Here is a 25,624-nt window from a genome sequence, read left to right as displayed (position 1 = left end):
GCAAGTATGCAATTTTAAGTACAATTTGCCGCTGGCAGTGCAAGCAGCTAGCAAGAAAATGGTTAAACAGCATTCAGCAATGCATGGGTTAATTATGTGGAGGCTGCTTGCTAGCTGCCACATTAAAGCAGCACTGCCACCCCCTTTCCCCCCGCAAAGTGTCATGTCGATAAAAAGTGTCATGTCTATAAAAAAAAAAAATGCTAGTATTGCCTGTGTTTCAGTGAAATTCCAACCCAAGCCAAAAGATGTACTAAGACAAAGTAGGGACTGGACCCTCCATAGACCTCAATGCTGTAAAGCTGTAAAGCAGTGAAGTCGGCTTCTGGCACTGAAATGCCAGGAGCAGAAGAGGACCATCCAGAAGAAGATGGTGGCGCCGCCTTTGCCTGTCCCCTCCCTCCCCCCACCCTGGCTACTGGCAAATTCACCATTGGAGGTCTTTGCAAATTATGCCACTTTAAAAAAAAAAAGGAATAATAATAATAATAATAATAATGTAGCAGGTGGGGGCATACAAACCTAATATTTGAAACACCTGTGGCCATGGATTAGGACCTTTTCTAGCACATTTGCAGCAATGGGTGCCCAGTCGCTATGTCTAAATGTCTAGCAGATAAGAATGGCAGATGGAGGCATAGAGAGATTTTAAACCTGCCTTATAGTAATATTGGGGTCTTATTGACCCCAATAGGCTTTTTATTTATTTATTTTAACTATTTCATGTGGTGGCTGACTAGCAAGTGCTGGCTAGTTGCCATATAATTAACACTGGCACCACCAAAGGTTTTTAACTGTTTAAATCTGAACCCAGATTTGAAGCATTTTGTCCAGATTTCAGCTGTTCGGCCGCATGCGATTCGGCTGAAACCAGAATTAAATTCAGGCCCGTTTGGGGCCTGTATTGCAAAATCCATACATTGTTATATAGTGTGATTAATGTCCAGATCTTGCAGTCAAAATGACCCCGTATGCAGCCAGATGATATTGCCCCATTAAGTAAGGGGCCATTCGGCCTTTAGTGAATAACCCCAGGTAGGTTGGTGGGAATTCAAACTGCATTAACTGTATTAAATGTGAATTTCAATGATTTCAATAACTAAATTAGAACATTTCTCCCAATCAGTTTTGGTTCTGCAATTCTTGGTTATAATTTGAAATTTACTTTGAATTGCTGACAATTCACGCTGCGGACCTGTAAGTGACATTTAACTAGGCCAGACTTTTTATTAACTGGTTAGGTCAGTGTTACATTCCACTATATCTGCTCTTATCTGTTTCTGTAATTAGTATGCTGATATTGTTGTTCTTAGTTTGTTTATGTCATAATTCTGAACTATTATCACTCTGTGCCAGCAGGTCCCACCTAATGATCTTCCTTTACAGAGTTGATAGTGGCTTGTGAGGTTACTCAGAAATCAGCCATGGTATCATACAGACTAATACAAACAATTAATGCATTAGCAGTGTATTAAGAAAACCCTATTCATCATCTTCTTTCTGTTATTTAGGTCAAACTGCCCTTTCCCATTGATCAAATCACAGATCTTCCACGGAATGATTTCCAGATGATGATAAAAATGCACAAGCTAACCTCAGAGCAGTTGGAGTTTATTCATGATGTGCGCCGTCGAAGCAAAAATAGAATTGCCGCCCAACGCTGCAGAAAACGGAAACTCGACTGCATTCAGAACTTAGAGTGTGAAATCCATAAATTAGTAAGTAACAGCAAGAAACACACAATGTTGCTGGAGCAACATTTCATATAATATTGTAAAGCGCTGTGGAATTAGTTAGCGCTATATAAATACCAATAATAAAAATAATAATAGTTCATGCATTTGGTTTTTTGAGCTTTTTAAGCCCTCAACAATTTTAGGACATTCCACTTGGTTGTCTACTGAGAGTGCTTTACTGCCCCAGACCAGGGCCGCCATCAGAAATGTTGGGGCCCCTGACAAAACACAAGGTCTGGGCCTCCCGGGCCCGCCCACGCCCTACCCAGTCCGCTCACAATGATGCAGGACTGAATGTTGTGTGTATAGTGGAAGTGAATTAGAATGTGTGTAATGGATGTAGTGTTTGTGTGTATTAGATACTGTTTGTGCAGTGAATGCAGAGTGTGTGTTTGTGTAGCGGATGCAGTGTGTATAGTGAACGCAGAGTGTATTTCAGTAGTGGATGTAGTGTGTGTACAGTGATGTAGTGTGTGTTTGTGTAGTGGATGTAGTGTTTGTATGTACTAGCTGAAATGTGTTTAGTGGATGCAGTGGATGTAGTGTGTGTATTAGACGCAGTGTCTGTGTATAGTGAATGCAGAGTGTTTCAATTTGTGGTGGATGTAGTGTGTGTACTGTGAATACAGGATGTTTGTGTAGTGGATGCTGTGTGTACAGTTAATGCAGAGTGTATGTTAGTGTAGTTAATGCAGAGTGTGTGTCAGTATAATGAATGCAGAGTGTGTGTTAATGTGTAGTGAATGCAGAGAGTGTGTTAGTGTGTAATGAATGCAGAGTGTGTGTTAGTGTGTAGTGAATGCAGAGTGTGTGTTAATGTGTAGTGAATGCAGAGAGTGTGTTAGTGTGTAGCGGATGCAGAGTGTGTGTTAGTGTGTAGCGGATGCAGAGTGTTAATGTGTAGAGAATGCAGAGAGTGTGTTAGTGTGTAGCGGATGTAGAGTGTGTGTTAGTGTAGCAGATGCAGAGTGTGTTAATGTGTAGCGAATGCAGAGTGTGTGTCAGTATAGTGGATGCTGTGAGTGTGTTAGTTTGTAGTGTATGCAGAGTGTATGTTGTATTAGTGTATGCAGTGTGTGTATTGTATTAGTGTATGCAGTGTGTGGGTTGTATTAGTGTATGCAGTGTGTGTGTTAGTGTATGCAGTGGGTGTGTTAGTGTATGCAGAGAGTGTGTGTGTGTGTATGTGTGTGTGTGTGTGTGTGTGTGTTAGTGTAAGCAGTGTGTGTGTGTGTTAGTGTATGCAGAGTGTGTGTTGTGTTAGTGTATGCAGTGTGTGTTGTGTTAGTGTATGCAGTGTGTGTGTTGTCTTAGTGTATGCAGTGTGTGTTGTGTTACTGTATGTAGTGTGTGTGTTTTGTGCTGGTATATGCAGTGTGTGTGTTGTGTTAGTGTATGCAGAGTGTGTGTTGTGTTAGTGTATGCAGTGTGTGTGTTGTATTAGTGTATGCAGTGGTTGTTAGTGTATGCAGTGGGTTGTGTTAGTGTATGCAGTGTGTGTGTGTGTGTGTTGTATTAGTGTATGCAGTGTGTGTTAGTGTATGCAGTGTGTGTGTTGTGTTAGTGTATGCGGTGTGAGTGTGTTGTATTAGTGTATGCAGTGTGTGTGTTAGTGTATGCAGTGTGTGTGTGTGTGTGTGTTGTGTTAGTGTATGCAGTGTGTGTGTGTGTTGTGTTAGTGTATGCAGTGTGTGTGTGTTGTGTTAGTGTATGCAGTGTGTGTGTTAGTGTATGCAGTGTGGGTGTGTGTTGTGTTAGTGTATGCAGTGTGTGTGTTAGTGTATGCAGTGTGTGTGTGTGTGTTGTGTTAGTGTATGCAGTGTGTGTGTTAGTGTATGCAGTGTGTTGTGTTAGTGTATGCAGTGTGCTTGTTAGTGTATGCAGTGTGTGTGTGTTGTGTTAGTGTATGCAGTGGGTGTGTTAATGTATGCAGTGTGTGTTAGTGTATGCAGTGTGTGTGTGTGTGTGTGTGTTAATGTATGCAGTGTGTGTGTTAGTGTATGCAGTGTGTGTGGGTGTTGTGTTAGTGTATGCAGTGTGTGGGTGTTGTGTTAGTGTATGCAGTGTGTGTGTTAGTGTATGCAGTGTGTGTGTGTTGTGTTAGTGTATGCAGTGTGTGTTGTGTTAGTGTATGCAGTGTGTGTTGTGTTACTGTATGTAGTGTGTATGTGTTAGTGCATGCAGTGTGTTTTGTGCTGGTGTATGCAGTGTGTGTGTTGTGTTAGTGTATGCAGTGTGTGTTGTGTTAGTGTATGCAGAGTGTGTGTTGTGTTAGTGTATGCAGTGTGTGTTAGTGTATGCAGTGTGTGTGTTAGTGTATGCAGTGTGTTGTGTTAGTGTATGCAGTGTGTGTGTGTGTGTGTGTTGTATTAGTGTATGCAGTGTGTGTTAGTGTATGCAGTGTGTGTGTGTGTTGTGTTAGTGTATGCGGTGTGTGTGTGTTGTATTAGTGTATGCAGTGTGTGTGTTAGTGTATGCAGTGTGTGTGTTAGTGTATGCAGTGTGTGTGGGTGTTGTGTTAGTGTATGCAGTGTGTGGGTGTTGTGTTAGTGTATGCAGTGTGTGTGTTAGTGTATGCAGTGTGTGTGTGTTGTGTTAGTGTATGCAGTGTGTGTGTTAGTGTATGCAGTGTGTGTGTTAATGTATGCAGTGGGTGTGTTAGTGTATGCAGTATGTGTGTGTGTTGTGTTAGTGTATGCAGTGTGTGTTAATGTATGCAGTGTGTGTGTTAGTGTATGCAGTGTGTGTGTGTGTTGTGTTAGTGTATGCAGTGTGTGTGTTAATGTATGCAGTGTGTGTGTGCTGTGTTAGTGTATGCAGTGTGTGTGTTAGTGTATGCAGCGTGTGTGTTAATGTATGCAGTGTGTGTGTTAGTGTATGCAGTGTGTGTGTTAGTGCATGCAGTGTGTGTGTGTGTTGTGTTAGTGTATGCAGTGTGTGTTAGTGTATGCAGTGTGCTGTGTTAATGTATGCTGGGTGTGTGTTAGTGTTTGCAGTGTGTGTATGTGTGTTGTGTTGTGTTAGTGTATGCAGTGTGTGTGTGTTGTGTTAGTGTATGCAGTGTGTGTGTTAGTGTATGCAGTGTGTGTGTTAATGTATGCAGTGTGTGTGTTAGTGTATGCAGTGTGTGTGTTAGTGTATGCAGTATGTGTGTGTTAGTGTATGCAGTGTGTGTGTTAGTGTATGCAGTATGTGTGTGTTAGTGTATGCAGTGTGTGTGTTAGTGTATGCAGTATGTGTGTGTGTGTGTGTGTGTGTTGTATTAGTGTATGCAGTGTGTGTGTGTAAATGTGCAATGTGTAAACTAAATGTAAATGTTATTCCCCCCTCCCTGCTTACCTGTGTCCAGGGAGGGGGGAGGTTCCATCCCTGGTGGTCCGGTGGGGGGGCCCCCGGCTCCCTGTTACCGCAGAGGGGGCGCAGGCAGCACACAGCTTCTCCTCTCTTCTCTCTTCTAATAACTCTCGCGAGACCCCGTTGCCATGGCAACACTCCGCGGGTCTCGCAAGAGTTATTAGAAGAGAAGAGAAGAAGCTGTGTGCTGCCTGGGCCCCCTTTGCGGTAACAGGGAGCCGGGGGCCCGCGGCTGCACACATAGATCGCGATATTCGCTATCTATGTGTGCAGGGAAAGAAAGTGGGGCCCAGGACTGCCAGAGCAGTCCGGGCCCCCCAGGGCCGCCGGGCCCGTGACAACCGTCATGGTTGTCACCCCCTGATGGCGGCCCTGCCCCAGACTACTAAAAGCATCTGTCAGTCTGAGGCAGATATGCAGTACTAAAAGTGAGTGATGCATACAGCCTTATCAATGTGGAGACCTAGGTATCAATTGATACATGGGTCACCACTCTGTCATTGGCCCTAGACTGACAGATGAGCTGAAAGTGTGCGCTCCATATAAATGTGGATATAAATCCCTGGCTAGAAAAGTCTGATGTGAGCAGGGCTAAATAAGTGTTCAAACTGATATCAGTAGAAGATGTCCCTTGTTAGGAGTAGGTATAGGTTAAAGTAAGGGGTAATGCTGTTTTAGGTTTAGGAATAGTGTAGGGTTACATTTAGGAGTAAGATTAAGATAGGTATACAGTTAGAGTTAGTCTGAACACAGGGTTAGGGGTAGGAATGGTATAGAATTGGGTTTGAATGGGGTTAACATCAACTACCAAACATTTATTTAGATTTGAGATATCTCTAGTTACACTTGATGTGTATTTCACATTAGTAACACCTCCGTGGCAGAGAAATAACTAGCATCTGATGAGGATCTGTGCTTCAAAGGGACCTGCAGGCTTTTCAGTGTAAAGTCTGCTTTTTCATAGAAAATGCAGTGTTTAGATTGGTGCCCAGTAACACCTCTGGCGACAGTCACTCAGAGGTGCACTGCATGGAGACGCTGAATGTTCAACATAGAGATTCATTAATTCAATGCATTAATTCAATGCATCTATATGAGTAGCAACTGATTGGCGCAGTGCAGCATTTTACTGCGTATGCACAATAACTTCCCAAAGCTTTCCTATGGGAAATCATTGGATTGGCTGAGATCATCAAGGATTGATGATTGAGGATCAAACAGTCATACCAAGTATGGTCAAGACCAAGGTAGCTAAGATAACCCAAGGCATTATTTTTTTTTTGCAAAGCTATTCTTTTGATGGTGATAGGTTCATGTTAGAGCAAACAGTTAAAAGGATTTGTTCTTATTTTATCATTATTGATTCTTGTCAATCTTAGGTATGCGAAAAAGAAAAGTTATTAACCGAGAGAAATCAGTTGAAGGCATGCATGGGAGAGCTACTGGACAATTTCTCCTGTCTTTCCCAGGAAGTCTGTAGGGACATCCAAAGTCCTGAGCAGATTCAAGCCCTGCACAGATATTGCCCTGTCCTAAGACCCTTGGATCTACCCACAGCTGCCACGTTCAACCCATTACCAGCACGAGGAGAACTAAACCTTGTCTCAGCTCAGGATGCCGGGGAAAACATGCAGTGCTGCAATGAGCAAGGCTCCGTACAACTTGGAGCTCACTCACTTCCTAACAATATACCAGAAAATTGTATGACAAGAAGAGGACCAGAAGGATCAGATCATGGTACTTACACAGAGAGAGGGGCATGCATAGAGCAAAACAACCAAACAGTTACAGTAGACTTCTGCCAGGAAATGACTGAAAAATGTACAACGGATGAACAGCCGCGGAAAGACTTTACCTAGTGAACATCTGGCATGAAATGCATGGTCGGTCAGAAGTCATTTAAACAGCCCTTGGCTGTTACTGTCTCCAGGAAACCTTATTGGTGCACACTACAGCAGTCTTAGCAGCAATACTGTTTTATAAGGATTTCCCTACTCTCTGAAAACAGGAGTTCTCTTCACGATGGTGCTATGCCTTGCTCAGGCAGGGAACTAAACAGAGGCAACACGGTCCTCTTTGTGGGTTTTTTTTCTTTAATTTCTTAATGTATTCTAACTTCAGATCTTAACAGGGATGGAAGGAACACCTCTGAGGATCCAACTGCAGCTTTTTATTCTCAGTGACCCACGTCACAAAACCCTATCTCAGGAATATCCTCTGAATGTTCATATTATTTTTTCTTTCTTCATTGAAGACCGTTCATTTATAAATCAAGGTTTTATAAGTAGACTGTAAATAAGTTGCAAAACCCATATGCAAAAAGTCCATGCACCCTGATTGATTTACTCTCGCACCACCATAAAACTGGAAATTGCCCCATTGCTATTGGACAAGAAAAGATCCAACATTCCTAATTGTGTCACTAACACCACAACCTATGCTCAGTATTCTTCACCATTCTGCAATATTATTCGGCTCTTAGATACTGTGCCAGAGGTCTAATGGTACCCCCTTCTGTCTATAGCGTAGTCACGTGAATCCACCAATGTTTGTTTGCAGGTATTATTCTCTTGCCGATACTGTACAGTATGTCATACTTTGCCACTTGCACTGACTTTGGTTGTTGTGTGTTATTGTTAACACGGTTACATATGCATTATCTGCTTTGTAAAAGAAGGAAAAAAAATGCAAATACTCAGGAGAATATGATATAGGAACATTAACGTTGCCAAATATTACATGTACCACATAGTATAAAATTTGAGCTTTTTTTTTTTTAAATTAATTTCTCTACTTTTTTTATTTTAGATTATAGCCATTCCCCCATTAACTTAATACTGATTCCTAAAAAACAAACAAAAACAAAAAACATAAAACAAAGCAGTATTTGTTGTAATTTATTCTTGTACAGGGAAAAAAGCAAACCATGATAAACTAAACCTGCTTCCGTTTTGGTTTCTATAACAAAGATAGAATGCTGGTGTTTTAAGGGTGCTTGGTGTTCACCCATATGCTGAATGTGCAACATAGATTTTATTTCTGGTAGCTAACAGAAGGTGGGAGGGACTGGGTTACCGTCACCTGGAAATGGCCATAGAACACATTGGTGATCTAACCCTCTTCAACTGTTTCCTCCAGAAATGTAAGCACTGCTGTGCAAATAGGGGTCAACCCTGGTCCATATTAACCAATGAAAATCAGTTACCTCATATCACAAACGCTGAAAGTCTGTTTAACTCTTGTGTCTGCAATATTTTTGCTTAGCTAAAAGGAAAAAAATTGCTTTTTACGGTGTTTTAATTATTTTTTTTCTTTATTGGCATGTGAAGGAGGAGTTCTGTGACTTCTAATCCAAGACTTGTCTCTCAGCTGGTCTGGTTCCTTGGTCAAACAGTCTTCTCCAGTGGTGGGATCCCATGCAGTTTCACTGCTGTGTTACCTTACTCAGAAGAGTAAAAAGAAACAGAAAAAGGGGGTCATCCCTGGATGTTACGATTCCTGTTATAATGACCTTATTTAAAAAAAAAAAAAAAATACATATATGGCTTTGGTTTTTGATGTTGCCTTGTGATTGTGAAGCTAAAATGCTCTGATCTGCAGGACAAAGAATAGTTTTTTGTCCACATAATACAAATCAGAGCTGCATATGGATGTTTTTTGCACTGCAAATTAAAAACAACTTCTCAGTCAATTTAAGCTTAACGGTAGATAGTCTATTCCCCATTCACTTATATTTTAAAGTCTGAACCATAAATTGACTACGTCAGAATTGTTTTGGATTTTTTGTAGGTAGAACCTATTCAAACTTAGAATGCTAGGGCAGTGGCAAGTCTAGGTTGTCTAAGCGTCATGGAAAAATCTGGACAGATGTTAACAAAGCCTAGTCACTCTCTCCAAATATGTCCAGATCTTGTATAGACATTGTTTTGTGTCATTAAAAATCTTCCAGTTTTGTTCCTGACAGGCTAAAATCCATTTGTACAATGTTTAAAAATTCCATGATATTTGAGCCAGCGCATTTCACTCACTGCAGACAGTACCTTTAAACCACTATAATGAAATTAAAAATAATATTATGAAGTCCCAGCATTGTAAATATGGCTTCAGTTCGCAAGTAATTACATTTTATATGTAATGATCATACAGAGCACGTTACTTGTCAAGTGTAAGATCTGCAGGCAACAAGTAATTATTTGAAAAGTCTATAATGTGTGGTGCCGCTCACAATGTAGGCATTCAGTGCAGTGTTTTGTGCATTTCATGACAATATTTGAAATACTGGTAAAGAAAAACTACTTTGGAGACAATTACTGCTTGTGATACCATAGTAACACTCCACATAATTATTCGCTAAACTGGGAATATGTGGTGAATTTCAAGGTAGTTTCAAAATTTTAGAATATAATAGCCACATATAAAAAATACTCAACTCCCCCACTTCTCCAAGTTTCGTCCTTAAATTTGCCTTGCAATTCACCACAAATTCTTGTTTTAAGGAATAACCCAGCCAATCCAATTGGATGTAGATTGCAGAGTTGCCAGTGTATTTTGGAATTTCTCCTGCTTTTACACTAAGCAGGCCCAGTTTCTCACAGATGATGAATTTTCCCATGATTTTTGAGTGTCTGACAAAGCTGTTGGTTAAACCAATTTGGCTACCTTCCCATGGCTCTTTGTGTTATTATTTTTAACCTCTGATCTTACTTGTTTTATTTTGATGACGTGTCAAAGGAAACCATGCTATATGCCATGTGGCGATAAGATATCCTGGTGACAAATGTTAGTATTATATTTTAATTTTTTAAGTGTTATAACTCTGTGTATTATTTCAAAGATGAGGGAATCCTACGATAAAGTAGAACAAAGTGACTAGAATGTGTAAATAAGCTATACTTGTAAAGCGCATACACCATATGTACAAGGGGATAGAGATAAAGGGTAAAGAACATCGGATTTGGCAAAAGGAATGCATTAAACATAACACGATGGGGCCAGATTAAAATATATATACATATATATTGGAAAATTGCTAATGAGCCTAATGTAACTGCTTTGTTGAGATGTGTGACAAAAAATGTGTAACTAGCCTCACAAAGGAGTTAATATCTTTATGTAGACATTATTAGGTCATTAGTTAATGTCTTTACTACTTAAAGAAGAATTGCACCTAACCATATATGTCCATTGTCATGTATGTTGGCTCAGTGTACATTAGGTCATATGTAAAGCACTGTTTGTGTCATTACATGTGTCAAATGACATGTGTCATTACATGTGTCATTACATGTGTCACACTTCAACACAAGAGTTTTGTGCACCTAAAGAAAATACAAGTGTTCTGCATTTTGGGGGGTCTACAAGAGAACTGCAGATTAACTATGCAATTCTTAAAAAATGCAGAGTAACTATGCAATTCTAAAAAAAAAAAAAACGAGGGCAACTTGCTAAAACACGTTTTACTTCTAGATAAGGCAGCTAAAAACTGGTCTCTCCCCACTTTGCCTATTGGGCAAGTTTAGCCATTGCAACATAGAATTTTTAGGAACATCGGTTTAGTTCATAGTCATCACAGACCTGCAAGTAGTATAATTTAACTAGCACAGGCCTAACGGCTTGTTCTAGGATTATATACTCCACGCTGTGTTTTGAGACATTGAATATGCTGACCTGCTCTTTTACAAATGTAATTAATCCAAACATCCTAATCCCAAAGCACAAAACATAAAAACTAAAAAAAAAATTGCTTCTGATTAAAACTGGTAAAACTTTGAGGTCCTTACCTTGATTTATCAAAGAGTAGTAATTGCAATTATTTGGCCTTAATATTTATTTATTTAGAAATATAAAAAGGCTTTTACGCCGTCTCTGTTTGGAGTAAATTCTATAAAATGTTGCCTCTAAACATTATATAAATTCCAACCTATACACTTTTTTATAGATATGATTCCTTAACATGAGTACCAGTATATATACCCATCTATATGCTTATTCCCACTGGGGAAGTGTCAGGCCAGATTCAATTGAAGAAAAAGAGAGAGAGACCATGTTTGCCTTCATTATATCCCTTGTTTCAGTTATATATTATAAAAATGCAAAACCTTGAGGAATAAGCTAAGCTTGCATAGTTCATTGTTATATTGTAAGTATTTCAAGGTTCAGAGGGTCCGTGATAAGCCATAACAGAAACTGAGCAGCAAGAATGATCAGCCATTCGGAAGGCATACGTAAAAGGCAAATGATGTCTTGATTTTCTTGGAAACATGATTATTTAGTACTTTCAATGTTTTTGAAACATACACCATGTATATCGAATTCTTATTTCCTTATTCAACCCTCTTACCCACATAGCTGATCAGTCTACACTTATACATGTTGTTACATTTTCCAGGGAATCATTTTGTATTAGTTATTAGAGAATCTCAAGCGTAGTTAACATGGAGATTTATGAAACAATGTGTGATTCTATTAAATAACTGTTCATCACATTGTAGAACACCTTATATCTCAGGATGAAAGTCTGAGCCAATCTGTTCTTCTATACCTTCTATAATTACCCTTTCTAATTAGGGCATTATAAACTAACTTATTCCTGGTATGACAGACTCCATCATTCTTACAATGCTTAGCATTGGTATACGGAGTGACAAAAATGTCCTGTATTTATTTATGTGATGACATTGGATAGCTATCGTAGAATATCCCATATCAGTTATATCGCAAGAGTATAAAAGGTCACTAGAGAGTATTTTGGACCATTTATTGTATAAGCCATTGGATAGCGCTTATTTAGTGTTGTGCAGTATTTGTTTGCTCACCCTTTTGTTGCCTTTGGCTCTAATTTTTTTGTTACGTTATTTCATTTGTGCATTATATTTACTTTGAGAATTGCTGCGCTGTCACATGTGAATGAATACCTTCAACGTACTGGATACACTTTGATTAAATGCAAACTGCATCTGGAGAATTAAGAATGATGGAACAGGGATGGGTAGATACATTTTCCTAAATCTTCTAGTAGTTGGATCGTAAAGAACTCCTTTGATCGTTTGACTTAGGCGTCAGGTTTGATGCTGTTCAATAACCTATTTATTTCTTTGTGTAAATAATTTATTTGTGTATTACAATATTTCATTTTTTATTTTATTTTTAGTAGTATTCTTGTTATGTTGTGCCCAACAACAACTAAAATGATGTAAAAAAATAATCTATATATAAAGATGTCAAAAACATTTACTGCATGATTTGGTAATGTGGATTTGGGTCACGTTGTATAGTTGGAAAGATAACAGGTACCACCAATATTTTGTTAATTCATTTTCCAATTCTTCCTGTCTTTTAAATACATTCTTCTCTGGGTTTTTTTTGTAGCATTTATATACACAAGATCGCTCCAAATTGCCCGTGGGTTTTTCTTTGTACTACTGCATGCCACTGTTCTCTCCCACTTTCATTATAATAGTGTCCAATTCACATGATTGCCTGCTTTATGACTGCATTCTTGTCAAAATAATGTTGTGGTTGTCCTGTAGATTTTACTGTTTACTTCAAACCTTCCTCTAGATTTCCCCCAAAATACAACGTAGTATGTGTTATAATGTAGTATGTGTCGCCACTTCTTCTTATGAAAACAGTAAAACGTCTTCCATCCGGGTATGTCTACTGTTCCTCATAGCTGCTCCTATTTTGGATAGGCTGGCTCTTTAGCCCATTTTTCTGGAAGTATCTTATAGCAAACAGTGATTTCACCATAAAATGTACAGTAAATCACATGGAGCAATCCAGATGTGTACCAACAGTTATGGAAGAGTCTGTGAACCCCTGCTATTTGCTATGCAGTCAGAACTATTCTATGGTGAACCGCATTGATAGGCAACACTGTTACAAAGGTGCAATTTTAACTGATGCGTGCCTTTGTGTATTAGCTCTTAGTAGGCTTATGCAGCCCACGTCACTCCAGCTGCTGTTCTGGTATTACGTCTGTCCAACAGGATGATATTATTGTGTAATTAATGTTAGACGTTGTTTTATCTCACATCTAATTTAGAACTCATTCTAAAATACAATACAATATATATTTTCCTTTAGGTTCTGTTTGAGGGTTTGAGGGCTCTATGTGTGCACGGTTAACATTAAGGCATAATCGTATATATCCGACTTATAGCTGAAAACATCGGAATTCCTTTTTTTTGTTAACCAAGGTGACATACAGCAAGTACCCCCAAGTTCAAGGCTCAGTTTAGGCTTGTGTTTCCAGCCCTTTTTCCATTAATCACATGTCTGGTATTTTGCAGTATTCCTGGCAACTAAGTATATGAAAGCGTTACACTGATGTTCTCAACGAGATTCACAATTTTCTTGTTTTAATAAATATAATTATCATGTTTGCTCTTAAGGTTACTCTCTTCAAATAGCTTGGGTTCTTAAATTGGAATGGATGAAGCTATAAATTGCTTCTCCTAATTGGCCTAATACGTTCATTAATAAAGACTGCTATGTCAGTAACAGGTTTAAGAACACCTGATGATTAAATTAACTTGTTAGAATGGAGCTGGAGTCACCGGTGTAATTTGATGCTGCTGTTTTATGGGACACTTAACGTTTAGCACAGTTTATTGGTGCATCACAATTTGAAGAACGCTCCTGGTTGTAGTCCCAATCCAATTTTGTTTGATCTTTGCCACAATCACAAACTCAAAATATGCTAGCTCAAAGAGTCAAAGTTGATGAACGTTTGCTAGGCAGTAAAAGGTTTTTGAGAACATCCACAAAGAGGAAAATGGGCTGTTTGAATGACTCCGTTGATTCCGATCGGACTTCACAAGCTATGTTTCTCTCTGGTAAACATCAAATTTATTTTGTGGAGCCTCATTCTGTTGTCTAGGCTGTTAAAACAGTATAGAATATTTTATATATAACCACATTCTCCAACTTAACTTAAGGTTTTTCCAGAGGACAGTTCCTGCAGTATTTTTCACTATACCATATGGGCATTATGTCATAATGATAAAATATGTTTGACTTGTTTTTTTGTGTTTTATCTTTATTTTTTGCATTGTTGATGCAAATCAGTTGTCTAACTTTACTAATGAGAGATTTCACTGAGTGAAACATATCTCACCAGTATAACGCAGCAGCCACGCCGTAGACCTATTTCCAGCCATTATAACTTAGAGTAGATAATCATTATTTAATAGTTTTAACATGTATATCATGGTTTAAGAGTTCTGTATCATATAAATATATGCTGTATAATATGTATTTTGTGTGTGGTGACTACATTACATGTCCAGACTGTTGGTTTTTATCCACGTTGTACCTGACGGAAGGATATTTGCGCTAATATTGTAAAGTTGTTTGTTATAACTGGCATTGGTAATGCTATCTCTCCAATGATTACAAAGCGTCGCTTTTTTATTTTTTACAAAAAGTTTAGCTTTTTTTCCCCCTAACTTTTTATTTTTTCTCTCTTTTCGGTCATTTTCAGTGTGCAGTCAAACTAATTAGATATATATTATTTAATCATGTTGTAAAGTTATTCTAGCATGTGTGTATATATATATATATATATATATATATATATATATATATATTTATATACACACACACACACATACATACTGCATTGACACTATAGCTGAGTTGGGCTACAGTTCCCATACCACTCAGCCAGAATCGCCCGTAACATAAAGCATAATTACTACCCTAGTAGTTAGTGACTTCAGCTAGTGATTTGGCTGGTTGAGCCTTATGAGAGTTATAGTCCTCAGCAGACTAAATGCCAGTGGTTGCTTAGCCTGTTTGGCACAGGTCACATGGTATGTGATACCCACCATGAAATACTGTACAATAAATAGCTTAGGGCATGTGAATTATGTTTTATAATATCCTAAAGAAAACTTGGGGTATTTAAAATAAAATTAAAAAAAAAAAGCTTAATCTCGTCATTGCTAGGTTTGTTGAATGACAATTACTAATAGTATTATAACCTTTTAAAGGTACAAATAAAAGTAAGAATTAATATATAGAACCTAAAAGGTTACAGTATTTTTTTGTTTGGTATAATCTTTGATTCAGAGTTTGTAAAACTCTACAGGATGCATAGGATAAGCCAAGGAGTGGTTATGTCACATATGAAAAGAGGTGCAGTTGATCCCAAAACCATTTAGAGGGCAAACTCTGGACATCCGGGCACATACAGATGTGGGAGGATGGTTCCAAATTATTGTAGTTTTTTTTTTTTACAGTGAAATATGAGCACTTAACGAATACTTAGTGGAACAGCTACTACAAGGTAGTAGTCTTGGCTTGTATTATGTTTATAAGACCCCTGATTGTGGATATAGGATTTAAAGAGCGAGTTGTTTTTGTGTATTAAATGTATAAACTGATAAAATATTGCTGATAATTTGATGATACACTTCATAGCATGTAAATAGAAAGAGATAAGTAAAGGTACAATGAGTAGTAAGGCCCAGCATGAAACATAGAGGTCCATTTATGGCAAACCACTGCTTCCACTCAAGGGTTTCGTTGGGTCAGTAAACTCCAAAAATATAATTAAACTGCACCCCACAATAACTCACATTCTATATTGGGGGTAAACTATTTTATTTGTCTAAGGACTACTTGTATAGTTAGCTGTTTGGGTGGAAACTCATGAGATGACCTGAAAATAAATAATTTTGGATATGTGCCCTTCCTACACATGTGACATTGAAACTCCAAAATTGTGGAATCAGAGATAACAAGATTATAAAACAAGCTCCTAACATTATCAGCTGTGCAAGGAGAAATTAGACAAATATTCTGTAAGAATTAGCTGTTCTAAAATCTTTTTAGATTAACCTACACTTATGAGTTCTACCATTTAACCTAGCCATGTATGCTACCCAAATTCGTAGAATCGTATTTTTTTTTTGTTTGTTTTTTTTAGCTCTGAATTTTTCCTGTGCAGCATTTAATAAAATGTACAGGACTCTGTTTACCACGGAGCATTTCTTGGCTAAACGCTATGACGCACTTCAAAAAGTTTTTTTTTTGCATCTTCTGTGGCGTACAAAGCCTTAGTTTATATCCACTTATTGTATATATTCAGGTAGATGTTTTGCTAAACATATATGTGCAGTAAATAAGTTTATGTATTTATAAAAATGAAAAAAAGTAATAAAAGAAACCCAGTAATATTTAATGACTGGCATCCATTCGGGTGCTTGTATTACCATAAATAAGGACCTACTGTCTGTGTATATATACATACAATATACATAAAGGATTTATAGAGGAGCAATATGTGACAATAAAATTATTTTTCTCCTTATAAACTAAAAAAAAATAAAAAAAAGAAACATTACTTTGATCAACTGTATTTTATTTTAACCTGTGCACAACGTGGAGCTTAGGCGGCCATTATAGTGTAGAAGAACAATTCATTTGCTGCAGGATCCTTCAGCACTTAATTGGCTTAATGGCTCCACTGCTGTGCATTCTTGGGAAGACAGCAAAATACTGTTACTTTATTTTGTGCCGACCTATTTATACATAGAAATTCACAGACGAGAGAGCTATATTAATATTCCAGGTGTTTCGGGATACTTGAATACAGTTGTCATTTTTTTTCTAACGGATTTGCTCCTAATGATGCTGTACGTGTGAAATGTGCAACTAAAAACCCAACTGTGTTTGTTTTGCAGTAGTTTCGTTAAATCTACAATCGCATTTATGGATAGACAGCAATTTTACGATTTTTGTTTTTCTTCCAAAAAAAAATTAAGCAGTCACCATGGAAACCAATGGAATGTTTATACTGATTTCTCTGTTTCTAGAACTTGGTCCCAAAATTAATCTTAACCTCTAATAATTCCAGTCCAAAATCATGGTTTATCTGTAAACAAGAAATGGCCAGTTTCAGCAAATAATCCAATGCTATTTCTGTCTTATATTGCTGCCTGACTGTAGATGAAATTGTAGTCGAAAACAGCTACCAGCTGACCAAGCTAACCTTTGGAAGCATTACTCATTTACTCACCATTAAAAGTGTAATATTTTATAAATCAGAATAAAATATTATCAGACATTATATTAAAGGGTAGAGTTACTGTCTTCGCTGGAATCATATTAGGAAATAATTTATATTATAACATTTTGGTTTTTGGTGGTCCATTACACACATCAGTAATTAACACTCTTAAGCAAAGATGTTACGTTGTTTATAGATGTGTTTTTAAAAAAAAAATATGGTTTGTTTCAGTGTCAGTCTTGAAATGCATTGTACACCTACTTACCACTAGGTTAGTTCATAAGTTACTCCCTCCATAATTCTATAAAGCTTTATCAAGCAGTAACGCCACATATTGAACATAACTTATTTGCTAGAGAGGAAAAAAAAATGTAAGCTGATTACTTGTTTATATTTCTTTTCTTTTAGGCTAAAAGCCCCTACCCTGTATCATGTGCTAATTCATGCCAGAGGGAAGGTACATAATACAAACTTCACCCCTTTGGCACTTGGAGGGTTACCTTCCTATAACTCTTCCATTGGCATCTAAACATGTTTCAGCTGTGGCTTTGTTGTTTGTTTAACTGTTATAATAAGAAATGAATGCCATACATTGACATTTTCTAGTCACTGCAGATCACAGTAGACACGTGAATATCACTAGGTGTTTTGATCACATTCATCTACAAGAGCTGGATTGTGGTGGACTACGAAACAGACATTTGCTGTGAAAGGCCAATGCAAATTCTTATTTACGTGGAGTGTCTTGAAACCTAAGGTTCTGGCGATAGCTGGATTCATAACGGACAAAATACTTCTTCTCCCTCTTTTTTTTTTTCAATTTTTTTTCCTCTTCACTTCTTCTCTGCTGAGGCCTCTAAGTTTGAACATTAGTCACTCTGACCAAAGCAGCACTTCCTCCATCCTAAGTTGGTGCTGATGTCAGATTCCTCATAATGTAGAATTAGTTGAATGCAAGTGCACCTCTCATTTCTTTGCCTTAGAGACTTCAAAATCCATATTCAAACAGGGTTTTATCAGTGTATGCAAGCGGAGGCCTCAACCTCCCTCTCATCCCTCCCCAGCTCAAACAGAATGGACAATTCTTCACACACACATCTACCTGTAAAAAAAAATCCTCTGTACCTCTCATTACTGGTCAATGACTGTAACAGGTTGCATCAGGTGTTTTTTCTACATACTTTTTACACAGATTCTATGCGATGTAACTTAATTCAATGCAGCATTTTATTGTACTAGTTCTTAAGCTTGTCTATTATTATTTTTTCTAAGTAACTGTGGTTTTTTCTCGTGGTTTTTCTTGTAATAAAAAAATGAGCTGTTTACGCTTCTATGTTACTAAAAGTTTTTACCTTTTTGGAAAGAAAACAGCAATGCTATGAACTAATGAATTAAAATGTGTAAATACAGTATTGTGCAAATTTTCATTCATTTGAACTGCTAGTGTTAACAAAATTTTGTCTAGACACCATTTCTGTTAATGAAATAAAGACATATCAATATGTACAGCCATTGTTATTTCTTTTTCCTGACTTATATCTTAAATAATTAATTGCAGAGATGTGGGGGTCCCATGCAAACAATCAGTTTAGAACCCTCAAATGTTCTAATGTCTCATTCCTGTAGCTTAATTTATGGGTCCTTGATCCCTCATGTGAGGTGGTAGATACATGGACTCTCCTCCATGTTTCCTCATGGTGTGGCAAGGAAGAGAGTGATGTAGCCTGGACCACAGTCTATGTTCCCCAGCTATATATGAGATGTTGATAATGGATTTTTATGTAATGGATTGGCTTCTAATGATGCTGTATGTTTGAAAGATAAGAAAGCAACTAAAGCTATGACACCCAAGGCTATTGACTCTACAGATGTGACATTTCGCATTATTCCATGAAGGTATGAGTATAATAGCCATTGTACAAATATGATAACTCCACTAGGTCTGCCCAGTAAAAATGTTGGGCAACAACATCCATATTTGAAAAAAAGAGCATACACTTAAAATGGCCTCATTTCCGACTATCTTCATTTTTATAGATACATAAATGAGCCTAAATGCAAGGTGGAAACTAGTCCGAATGGCATATCTATAGGAGAAAGGTTGGGAAGGTGAAGACGAATTGATGCCCAATTGAAGGCACTTCATGAAAAATATCATCAATCTCTCTACACAAAAATTTAAATTAACCTTGACTTCCAAGCAGACACGAGGTCCTGTTACTTCCTGGTTTGGGTAGCTCAGTGGAGCTAAACTCAAGAGGTAGCAATTGCTTAGAGCACCTGGCAAAGACGTCTCACTGAGCTGCATAGGGATGCCAGTATTTGGACAGCCACAAAAAGTCTAGGCTGGGTTAGAAGGGGAGGGCTTGCAAAGGCAGCAGACATAAGTTCTGCAGTGTTTGAAAGCCAGTTTTAGATATAACTCCAATAAAAAAATTGCATAATTAAATGGATGCAAGTTTTCATTTGGGAGTATATCTACTAAACAGTTATTTTTATTTATTTTGTATTTGGGCAGTGGATTCTCCTTTTAAAATATGCAACCTTAATGGTTAGATATATGTAAACCCTGTTGGGATATTTAGTCTGTTAAAGGACCACTATAGGCACCCAGACCAGTTCAGCTTAATGAAGTGGTCTGGGTGCCAGGTCCAGCTAGGTTTAACCCTTTTTGCAGTTTCAGAGAAACTGCTATGTTTACCTATGGGTTAATCCAGCCTCTAGTGGCTGTCTCATTGACAGCCGCTAGAGGTGCTTCCGCGCTTCTCATTGTGAAAATCACAGTGAGAAGACGCCAGAGTCCATCGGAAAGCATTGACAATGCTTTCCTATGAGACTGGCTGAATGCGCGAGCAGCTCTTGCCGCGCATGCACATTCAGCCGATGATGGAAGAAGAGGGAGGAGAGTCCCGGCGCTGGAAAAAAGGTAAGGGATTAACCCCTTCCTCGTCCTTCAGCACCACGGGAGTGGGACCCTGAGGGTAGGGGGGGAACCCTCAGGGCACTATAGTGCCAGGCAAACTAGTTTGTTTTCCTGACATTATAGTGGTCCATTAAGGCCAAACATAACAGAGTAAAACATTTTTGCATTGGAAGACTTGGTGCACACAGCTAATTAGTACAATGACAGCAAGAGAGGATTTATTTTACTTTATGCTCATTTTTTAACTTGTCATCTGATAACCTGGATGATAGTTCCACACAGATGGAGAGGATTACAGGAGGAAGTAGGAGGAGTTAGAACAGGTAAGACAACATACCATTCACAAGTAAACGGAGGATGGAATGGTACAAAAGAACAATAAACAACATTGTTTCTATCACACTTGAAATCTCAAAGCATGCACGGTTGCTTCTGTACCCAACAGTAACATGATGAGCCAGGACAAAAGAAAGTATTTCATTTCTGGAACAAAGGCTCCTGGGAATCCATAGTATTTTGGGGGGGGGGGTTAGAAAATAACAATATTGACTGGAGCACTGTGTAATAATGTCAGTCACGGTACCCGTTGTCATAAATGCACCCTATTCCGAGTGTTATAAATGCACAATTTGTCTGCACTAGACCGGAAATAATGATTAAAGAAAAACATTACCACCACCCACACTTATAAATATTACTATTTTTAACGCTGCCACCACCAAGACAATTTATAAATGAGGTAAAAAATTATATTTTTGAATAAAAACCCACCAAATACAATTTAGCACAATAGCTATGCAACTTAAAAACACGTGTGTCTTTACAAGACAAAGGCAGAACTTAATAAATGAACAAACAATAGTCACAGTGCATACAAAAAATAGATGACAAAAAGTTATTTACACCAATCAACAGGTAAAAAATAAAAGGTAACCCACTGCATGATGTTTAGCTGTAAGTTAAGGCTATCTACTAGGCTTGATATCCATGTATAACCTTGCATCTAAACTCTGTTTTTAATGCCTTAACTGTGGATTAAAACCAAAAATAAAGAATTTAATATAAATAAATAAAATTAAAATCAAAGGAGAACGAATAGGAGTCCTATTTAACAGACGTCCTAATTATTCACTCACTTAGTAAAGGTGTTTTCTACCCGGGGGAGCCCGGGCAAGGAAACTTGGCAATTTACACAATATGAGATCTTGGCCCCTTGTAAGCACACTAAACATTTTACTATCAATTAAGTTTATACCTCCTGTAATCATCTCAGATTTCCAAGACGGCCCAGAGGGGGTATAGTTTGAGGAGGAGGGCGTGTCCTATGAACCACCCCCTCTTTTCACAGGGGGTGGTCTCCCCATTCTAAACAAGCAGAAAAGGAGGCAGGATTATTTATTATTAGTATTTATGTTGGATATGACGCTGGAGCACAATGGTTCTCTTGAATGCCAATGGTCATTAACATATCAAAAGAACCCTCTATCTAAGAGGGGATATACACATATGGTAGACTAGCCAGTTATTTACATTGAAGCCAGACTTACAGGCAACTCATGTGTAACATTTCACGCTTTGCCTAGGGGCTCTGGAGTTACAGCGGTAAATAAGAAGCAAACCTTCTGACATCTCTAACATTCCTATATACTTTAAATTAATCCCTTTTGACTTCTATCCACTACAATCAAATTGGCCACACCTCTACCAAGTAGCCAATTCATGTATGGACAAAACAAATCATGTTAAATAGCAATATTCCATTGTGCGATAGTGAATTATGCACCCTTCTTGTGTCACCCTGTGCAGAGCAAAGCATTGTCCTGGTGACATTTGAAACACAACAGAACCAGGCACCCAGTGTAGTGGTGTTGTGGAGACAGGCTCAGGCACCAAGTTTGTGGAACCAACCAATGACAAAAAGGACAAGGTGAGGCCTGATAGAAAGCAGTTGTTGTTGGGGGATTCTATCATAAGAGGTGTGGAGCTGGACGATAGCTGCCTTGTGAGATGTCTTATTGTAGCAACTGCTCACAGAGACAGGAGACATATTTTTAATATGGTTAAGCAAGCAAAGCAGGAAGGGGAATTGGATGTACTTGTCCATCTAGGGACAAATGACTTGGCTTGCAATGAGGTTTCAGAGGTAAAGGTTTTTTGTGTTTTTGCCAATGATATACGGTAGGTTGCTTCCACACTGTCATTCTCTGAAGTTCTGCCTGTGCATAGGCGCATTAGGCATTTTAACTTGTAGCTTGGTGAATGGTGTCGGGAGCAAGAATTTGGCTTAATTTCTCATGGTAGCTCTGTTTGGAATGGAAATTAACTGTACAAAAAAGATGGTTTGCATCTTTCTCAAAAGGGAACAAATGTTCTCAGTGAGCAGTTCAGAGGTTTTGCTAGGATGTATTTAAACTAGGAGGAGGGCAAAAGGGTGATAAAACATTGCTCCCCAAAACAAGGACAGAGGTGCCTGTAGCAAGTGTGTTAGAAAATCATAAGCTTGAAGTCATATCTACAAATGTTCACAGTTTAGGGAATAAGATCCATGAACTTGTGGCAAAAATGGCAACTGATAATGTGGATTTTGTAGTCGCTGTAACTGAGACATGGTATCAGGGCCGGATTAAGAGCCCAGTGGGCCTTGTGCTGACAATTATGATGGGCCTAATTACGGAATCTTATCGGCCAAAAACACTGAAACAGTCATACCTCCCAAGCGTCATGTATCTGATGGAGATGGTGCTGGAGGGAAACTCATAGGATGCAGCTATAAGAAAACACATACTCTATGCTAATCTCACTCTAATTTATGCTTTCATCTTTCAAGTAAATCCATAACCCCTAACAGCAGTGTCCAGTGAAGCAGGAAGTCAATGGGTGGGGTAAAAGGGTGGGCCACTGGTGCGAATCACGTGACCAGACCTGCCAAAAGGGGAGAACTTGTCCAAAAAGGGGGCATGTCTGTCCAAAGAATTTAAAGGACTGCCTGACATGAATGCATGTCAAGCTGCCGCCAATCCTGCAGGCTGTCCAACTAAGGGCATACTATGCAGGCAGACATAAATGCGTCTAATGATGCGCTCACTCCATGCTTTCTAAGGACTGTCCCCTAGCACTTGCCGGTCCACTTGTCTCCTTACCTTCTTACTAGCAGGCAGAAGTTCCTGGTATATAGTCTGAGACAGAGAAAAGGTGTATGTAGTGAGTGTATAAGAAAGGGGACATGCCACAGTGTTAGAGAGACCAACGTCTGCATTACCTAAACTAATTTTATTGTCAGCCAGTCCACACAAGTTTTGTTCCCATACATCCCTCTTAAGCTTCCAAACTTAAAGGGACACTATAGTCACCAGAACAACTACAGCTTATTGTATTTGTTCTGGTAAGTAGAATCATTCCATTCAGGCCTTTTGCAGTCAACACTGTCTTTTCAGAGAAAATAACTCCACTGGCCACTCATTAGATGGCTGCTAGAGGTGCTTCCTGGGGCAGTACTGCCTAGTGTGCAGCACTGCCATTCAGTGTCTCCACCCTCTGCATGCAGACACTGAACTTTCCTCATAAAGATGCATTGATTCAATTTATCTTTATGAGGAGATTCTGATTGGCCAGGGCTATGTTGGACTTGTGCTGGCTCTGCCCCTGATCTGCCTAGTTGACAGTCTTAGCCAATCCTATGTGGAAGTATTGTAATTTGTTCAGACCACCACTTCTGATGATGTCAGCAGCAGTCAGTTCAGAGGCAGAGCCAGCAGCTGCAGACTTGAATACAAGTTATATTTTACTATACTTAGGGAGGCAAGAAGGGGCCAGGCTGGTGGTTTTAACATAATAGGGTCAGTAATACATGATTGCGTTCCTGACCCTATAGTGCTCCTTTAAGCAAGAGTATGTGAAGAGTAGTTAGGGTTGCCACCAGGGACGTATTAGCCGCAAGGCAAACAAGGCATTTGCCTTGGGCGGCATTTTCCAGGGGGCGGCAAAAAAAGCCGCCCCCAAACGCCCAGGGCAAATGCCTTGTTAGCCTTGCGGCTAACTGACATGCCGGATGGGCTGGCTGTTAGGCGCGGGCGGTACTGGCTGTGGCGAAACCAACCTCGCCACTGGGCCCTGGAGAAGCCTGTTTGCTAGCCTCCTACCAGCTGACTATGGCCCCTGGGTTATTTGGGGCATATTGTACTGTATATTGCTGCTACTGGCCCTTTTAACAGCATCTATGGACATATTGGGACTTTTGGGACTACTGTCCCTTTAAGACTGTGATACATATTCTAGTGTACTGCCTGTAATATTATATGTGTATTTGTGTGTTAAGTTTAACCTGGGATATATATGCAGCATTCATCTGATTGTTCGGTAGAATCACTCCATTCATTATATTGAGTGAAACTACCGAACAACCAGACCACCCAGGAATAAGTGTGCCTCCAATTACAGTTTGCAACAATGTTGCAAATGGGTAATTGGCAATCAGTGTAATGTATGCTTTGTCCTCTGGGTGGCCGCCATTCGGGAAACAAACACGTGGCGGCGGCCATCTTAAACTACCGAACAGCGGTGTTTTGCCGTCGAGTGTCTGGAACTAAAATCGGACACTTGACTAGGCAAACACCGCTGAGACCTCCATGCTTCCAGAAATTCGTATAGAAACTACCGAATGACCAGCCGTTCGGTAGAAAGAACCCCACAAACAAGGGAATTCATTCAAACCCTCTCCAGGCTCTATAACACAGGCAATTCGTCTGTTTTCATTCCCTTGTTTGTGACCGACCGCAGGGCCAAAATGCATGGAACTGTTTTCGGATACTTTACCCATGCGGTCGGTCAAATCTTTGGAACCCCATATCTCCCGAACTGTTCATCCGAATGACTTGAATTTTGGATATGTTTCCCCCCTGAATAAGGGCTATCCAGCAATGCTGGATTTAAAGGTGTACCCCCTGTTTTTGGGGTACATCCAGAACTTGGATGGAAAAGTGTACCGGATAATTGGGTTTAATGTTATCTGAGGGGAGGGGATGTGTGGGCTGAACCATGTATGTGATTGGTTATTTTATGCCTCCCCCTGGGTGTGGCCTGTATGTGTATTATTGTAATAAAAGCCAGGCTGGATGAGCCAGTCCAGAGTTCCTGTTTTACCCTCAAAGTGAAGTGTTGTCTCATTATTGGGGGAAGGATTGATTGCATGCTGTTCCAGTTGACTGCTAGGAGTGTAAGCCTATTCGTATGGTTCCTATTCAATGGTCTACAGCATTCATATGCTTGGGAGAATTTAAAGGTTTCTCGGATTCGGTGATTGTGGTGTCTGCCAGAGTGCTTGGAGTCCTCAGGAAGCGCTAGGAGCATCCATTAACGGAGGTACTCAGTCGGGGTGCCAGGTGATCCGTTACACTGGCGAGGGAGCACTTTCCCCTGAGCTCTCTGCTCAGCTCCCTCGCGCGCCGCCCGCAGAGTGAGGCTGGGAGGCGGAGCCAGAATATGACATCATATTCCGGCTCCCAGCCTCACTCTGCGGGCGGCGCGCGAGGGAGCTGAGCAGAGAGCTCAGGGGAAAGTGCTCCCTCGCCAGTGCCGCCCGCGCCTAGCAGCCAGCCA

At 39.3% G+C, this 25,624-nt stretch overlaps 1 protein-coding gene across 1 annotated transcript in view; it reads left to right on the top strand.

The window, feature by feature from the left end:
• Window positions 1-7,849, top strand: part of BACH2 (BTB domain and CNC homolog 2) — a 308,892-nt gene extending 301,043 nt beyond the window's left edge. Inside the window, exons 6-7 of the mRNA XM_063441318.1 lie at window positions 1,512-1,718; window positions 6,470-7,849. Of these exons, the coding sequence (XP_063297388.1) occupies window positions 1,512-1,718; window positions 6,470-6,949 (687 nt within the window). The 3' untranslated portion in view covers window positions 6,950-7,849. The remainder of the gene's footprint in view (window positions 1-1,511; window positions 1,719-6,469) is intronic.
• The last annotated feature ends 17,775 nt before the right edge of the window (window positions 7,850-25,624 follow it).

Source organism: Pelobates fuscus, chromosome 2 (genome assembly GCF_036172605.1).
Source record: "Pelobates fuscus isolate aPelFus1 chromosome 2, aPelFus1.pri, whole genome shotgun sequence".
NCBI lineage: Eukaryota > Metazoa > Chordata > Amphibia > Anura > Pelobatidae > Pelobates > Pelobates fuscus.
The sequence above is the reverse complement of the archived record's forward strand: the minus strand, read 5'-3'. Positions and strand labels throughout refer to the sequence as shown.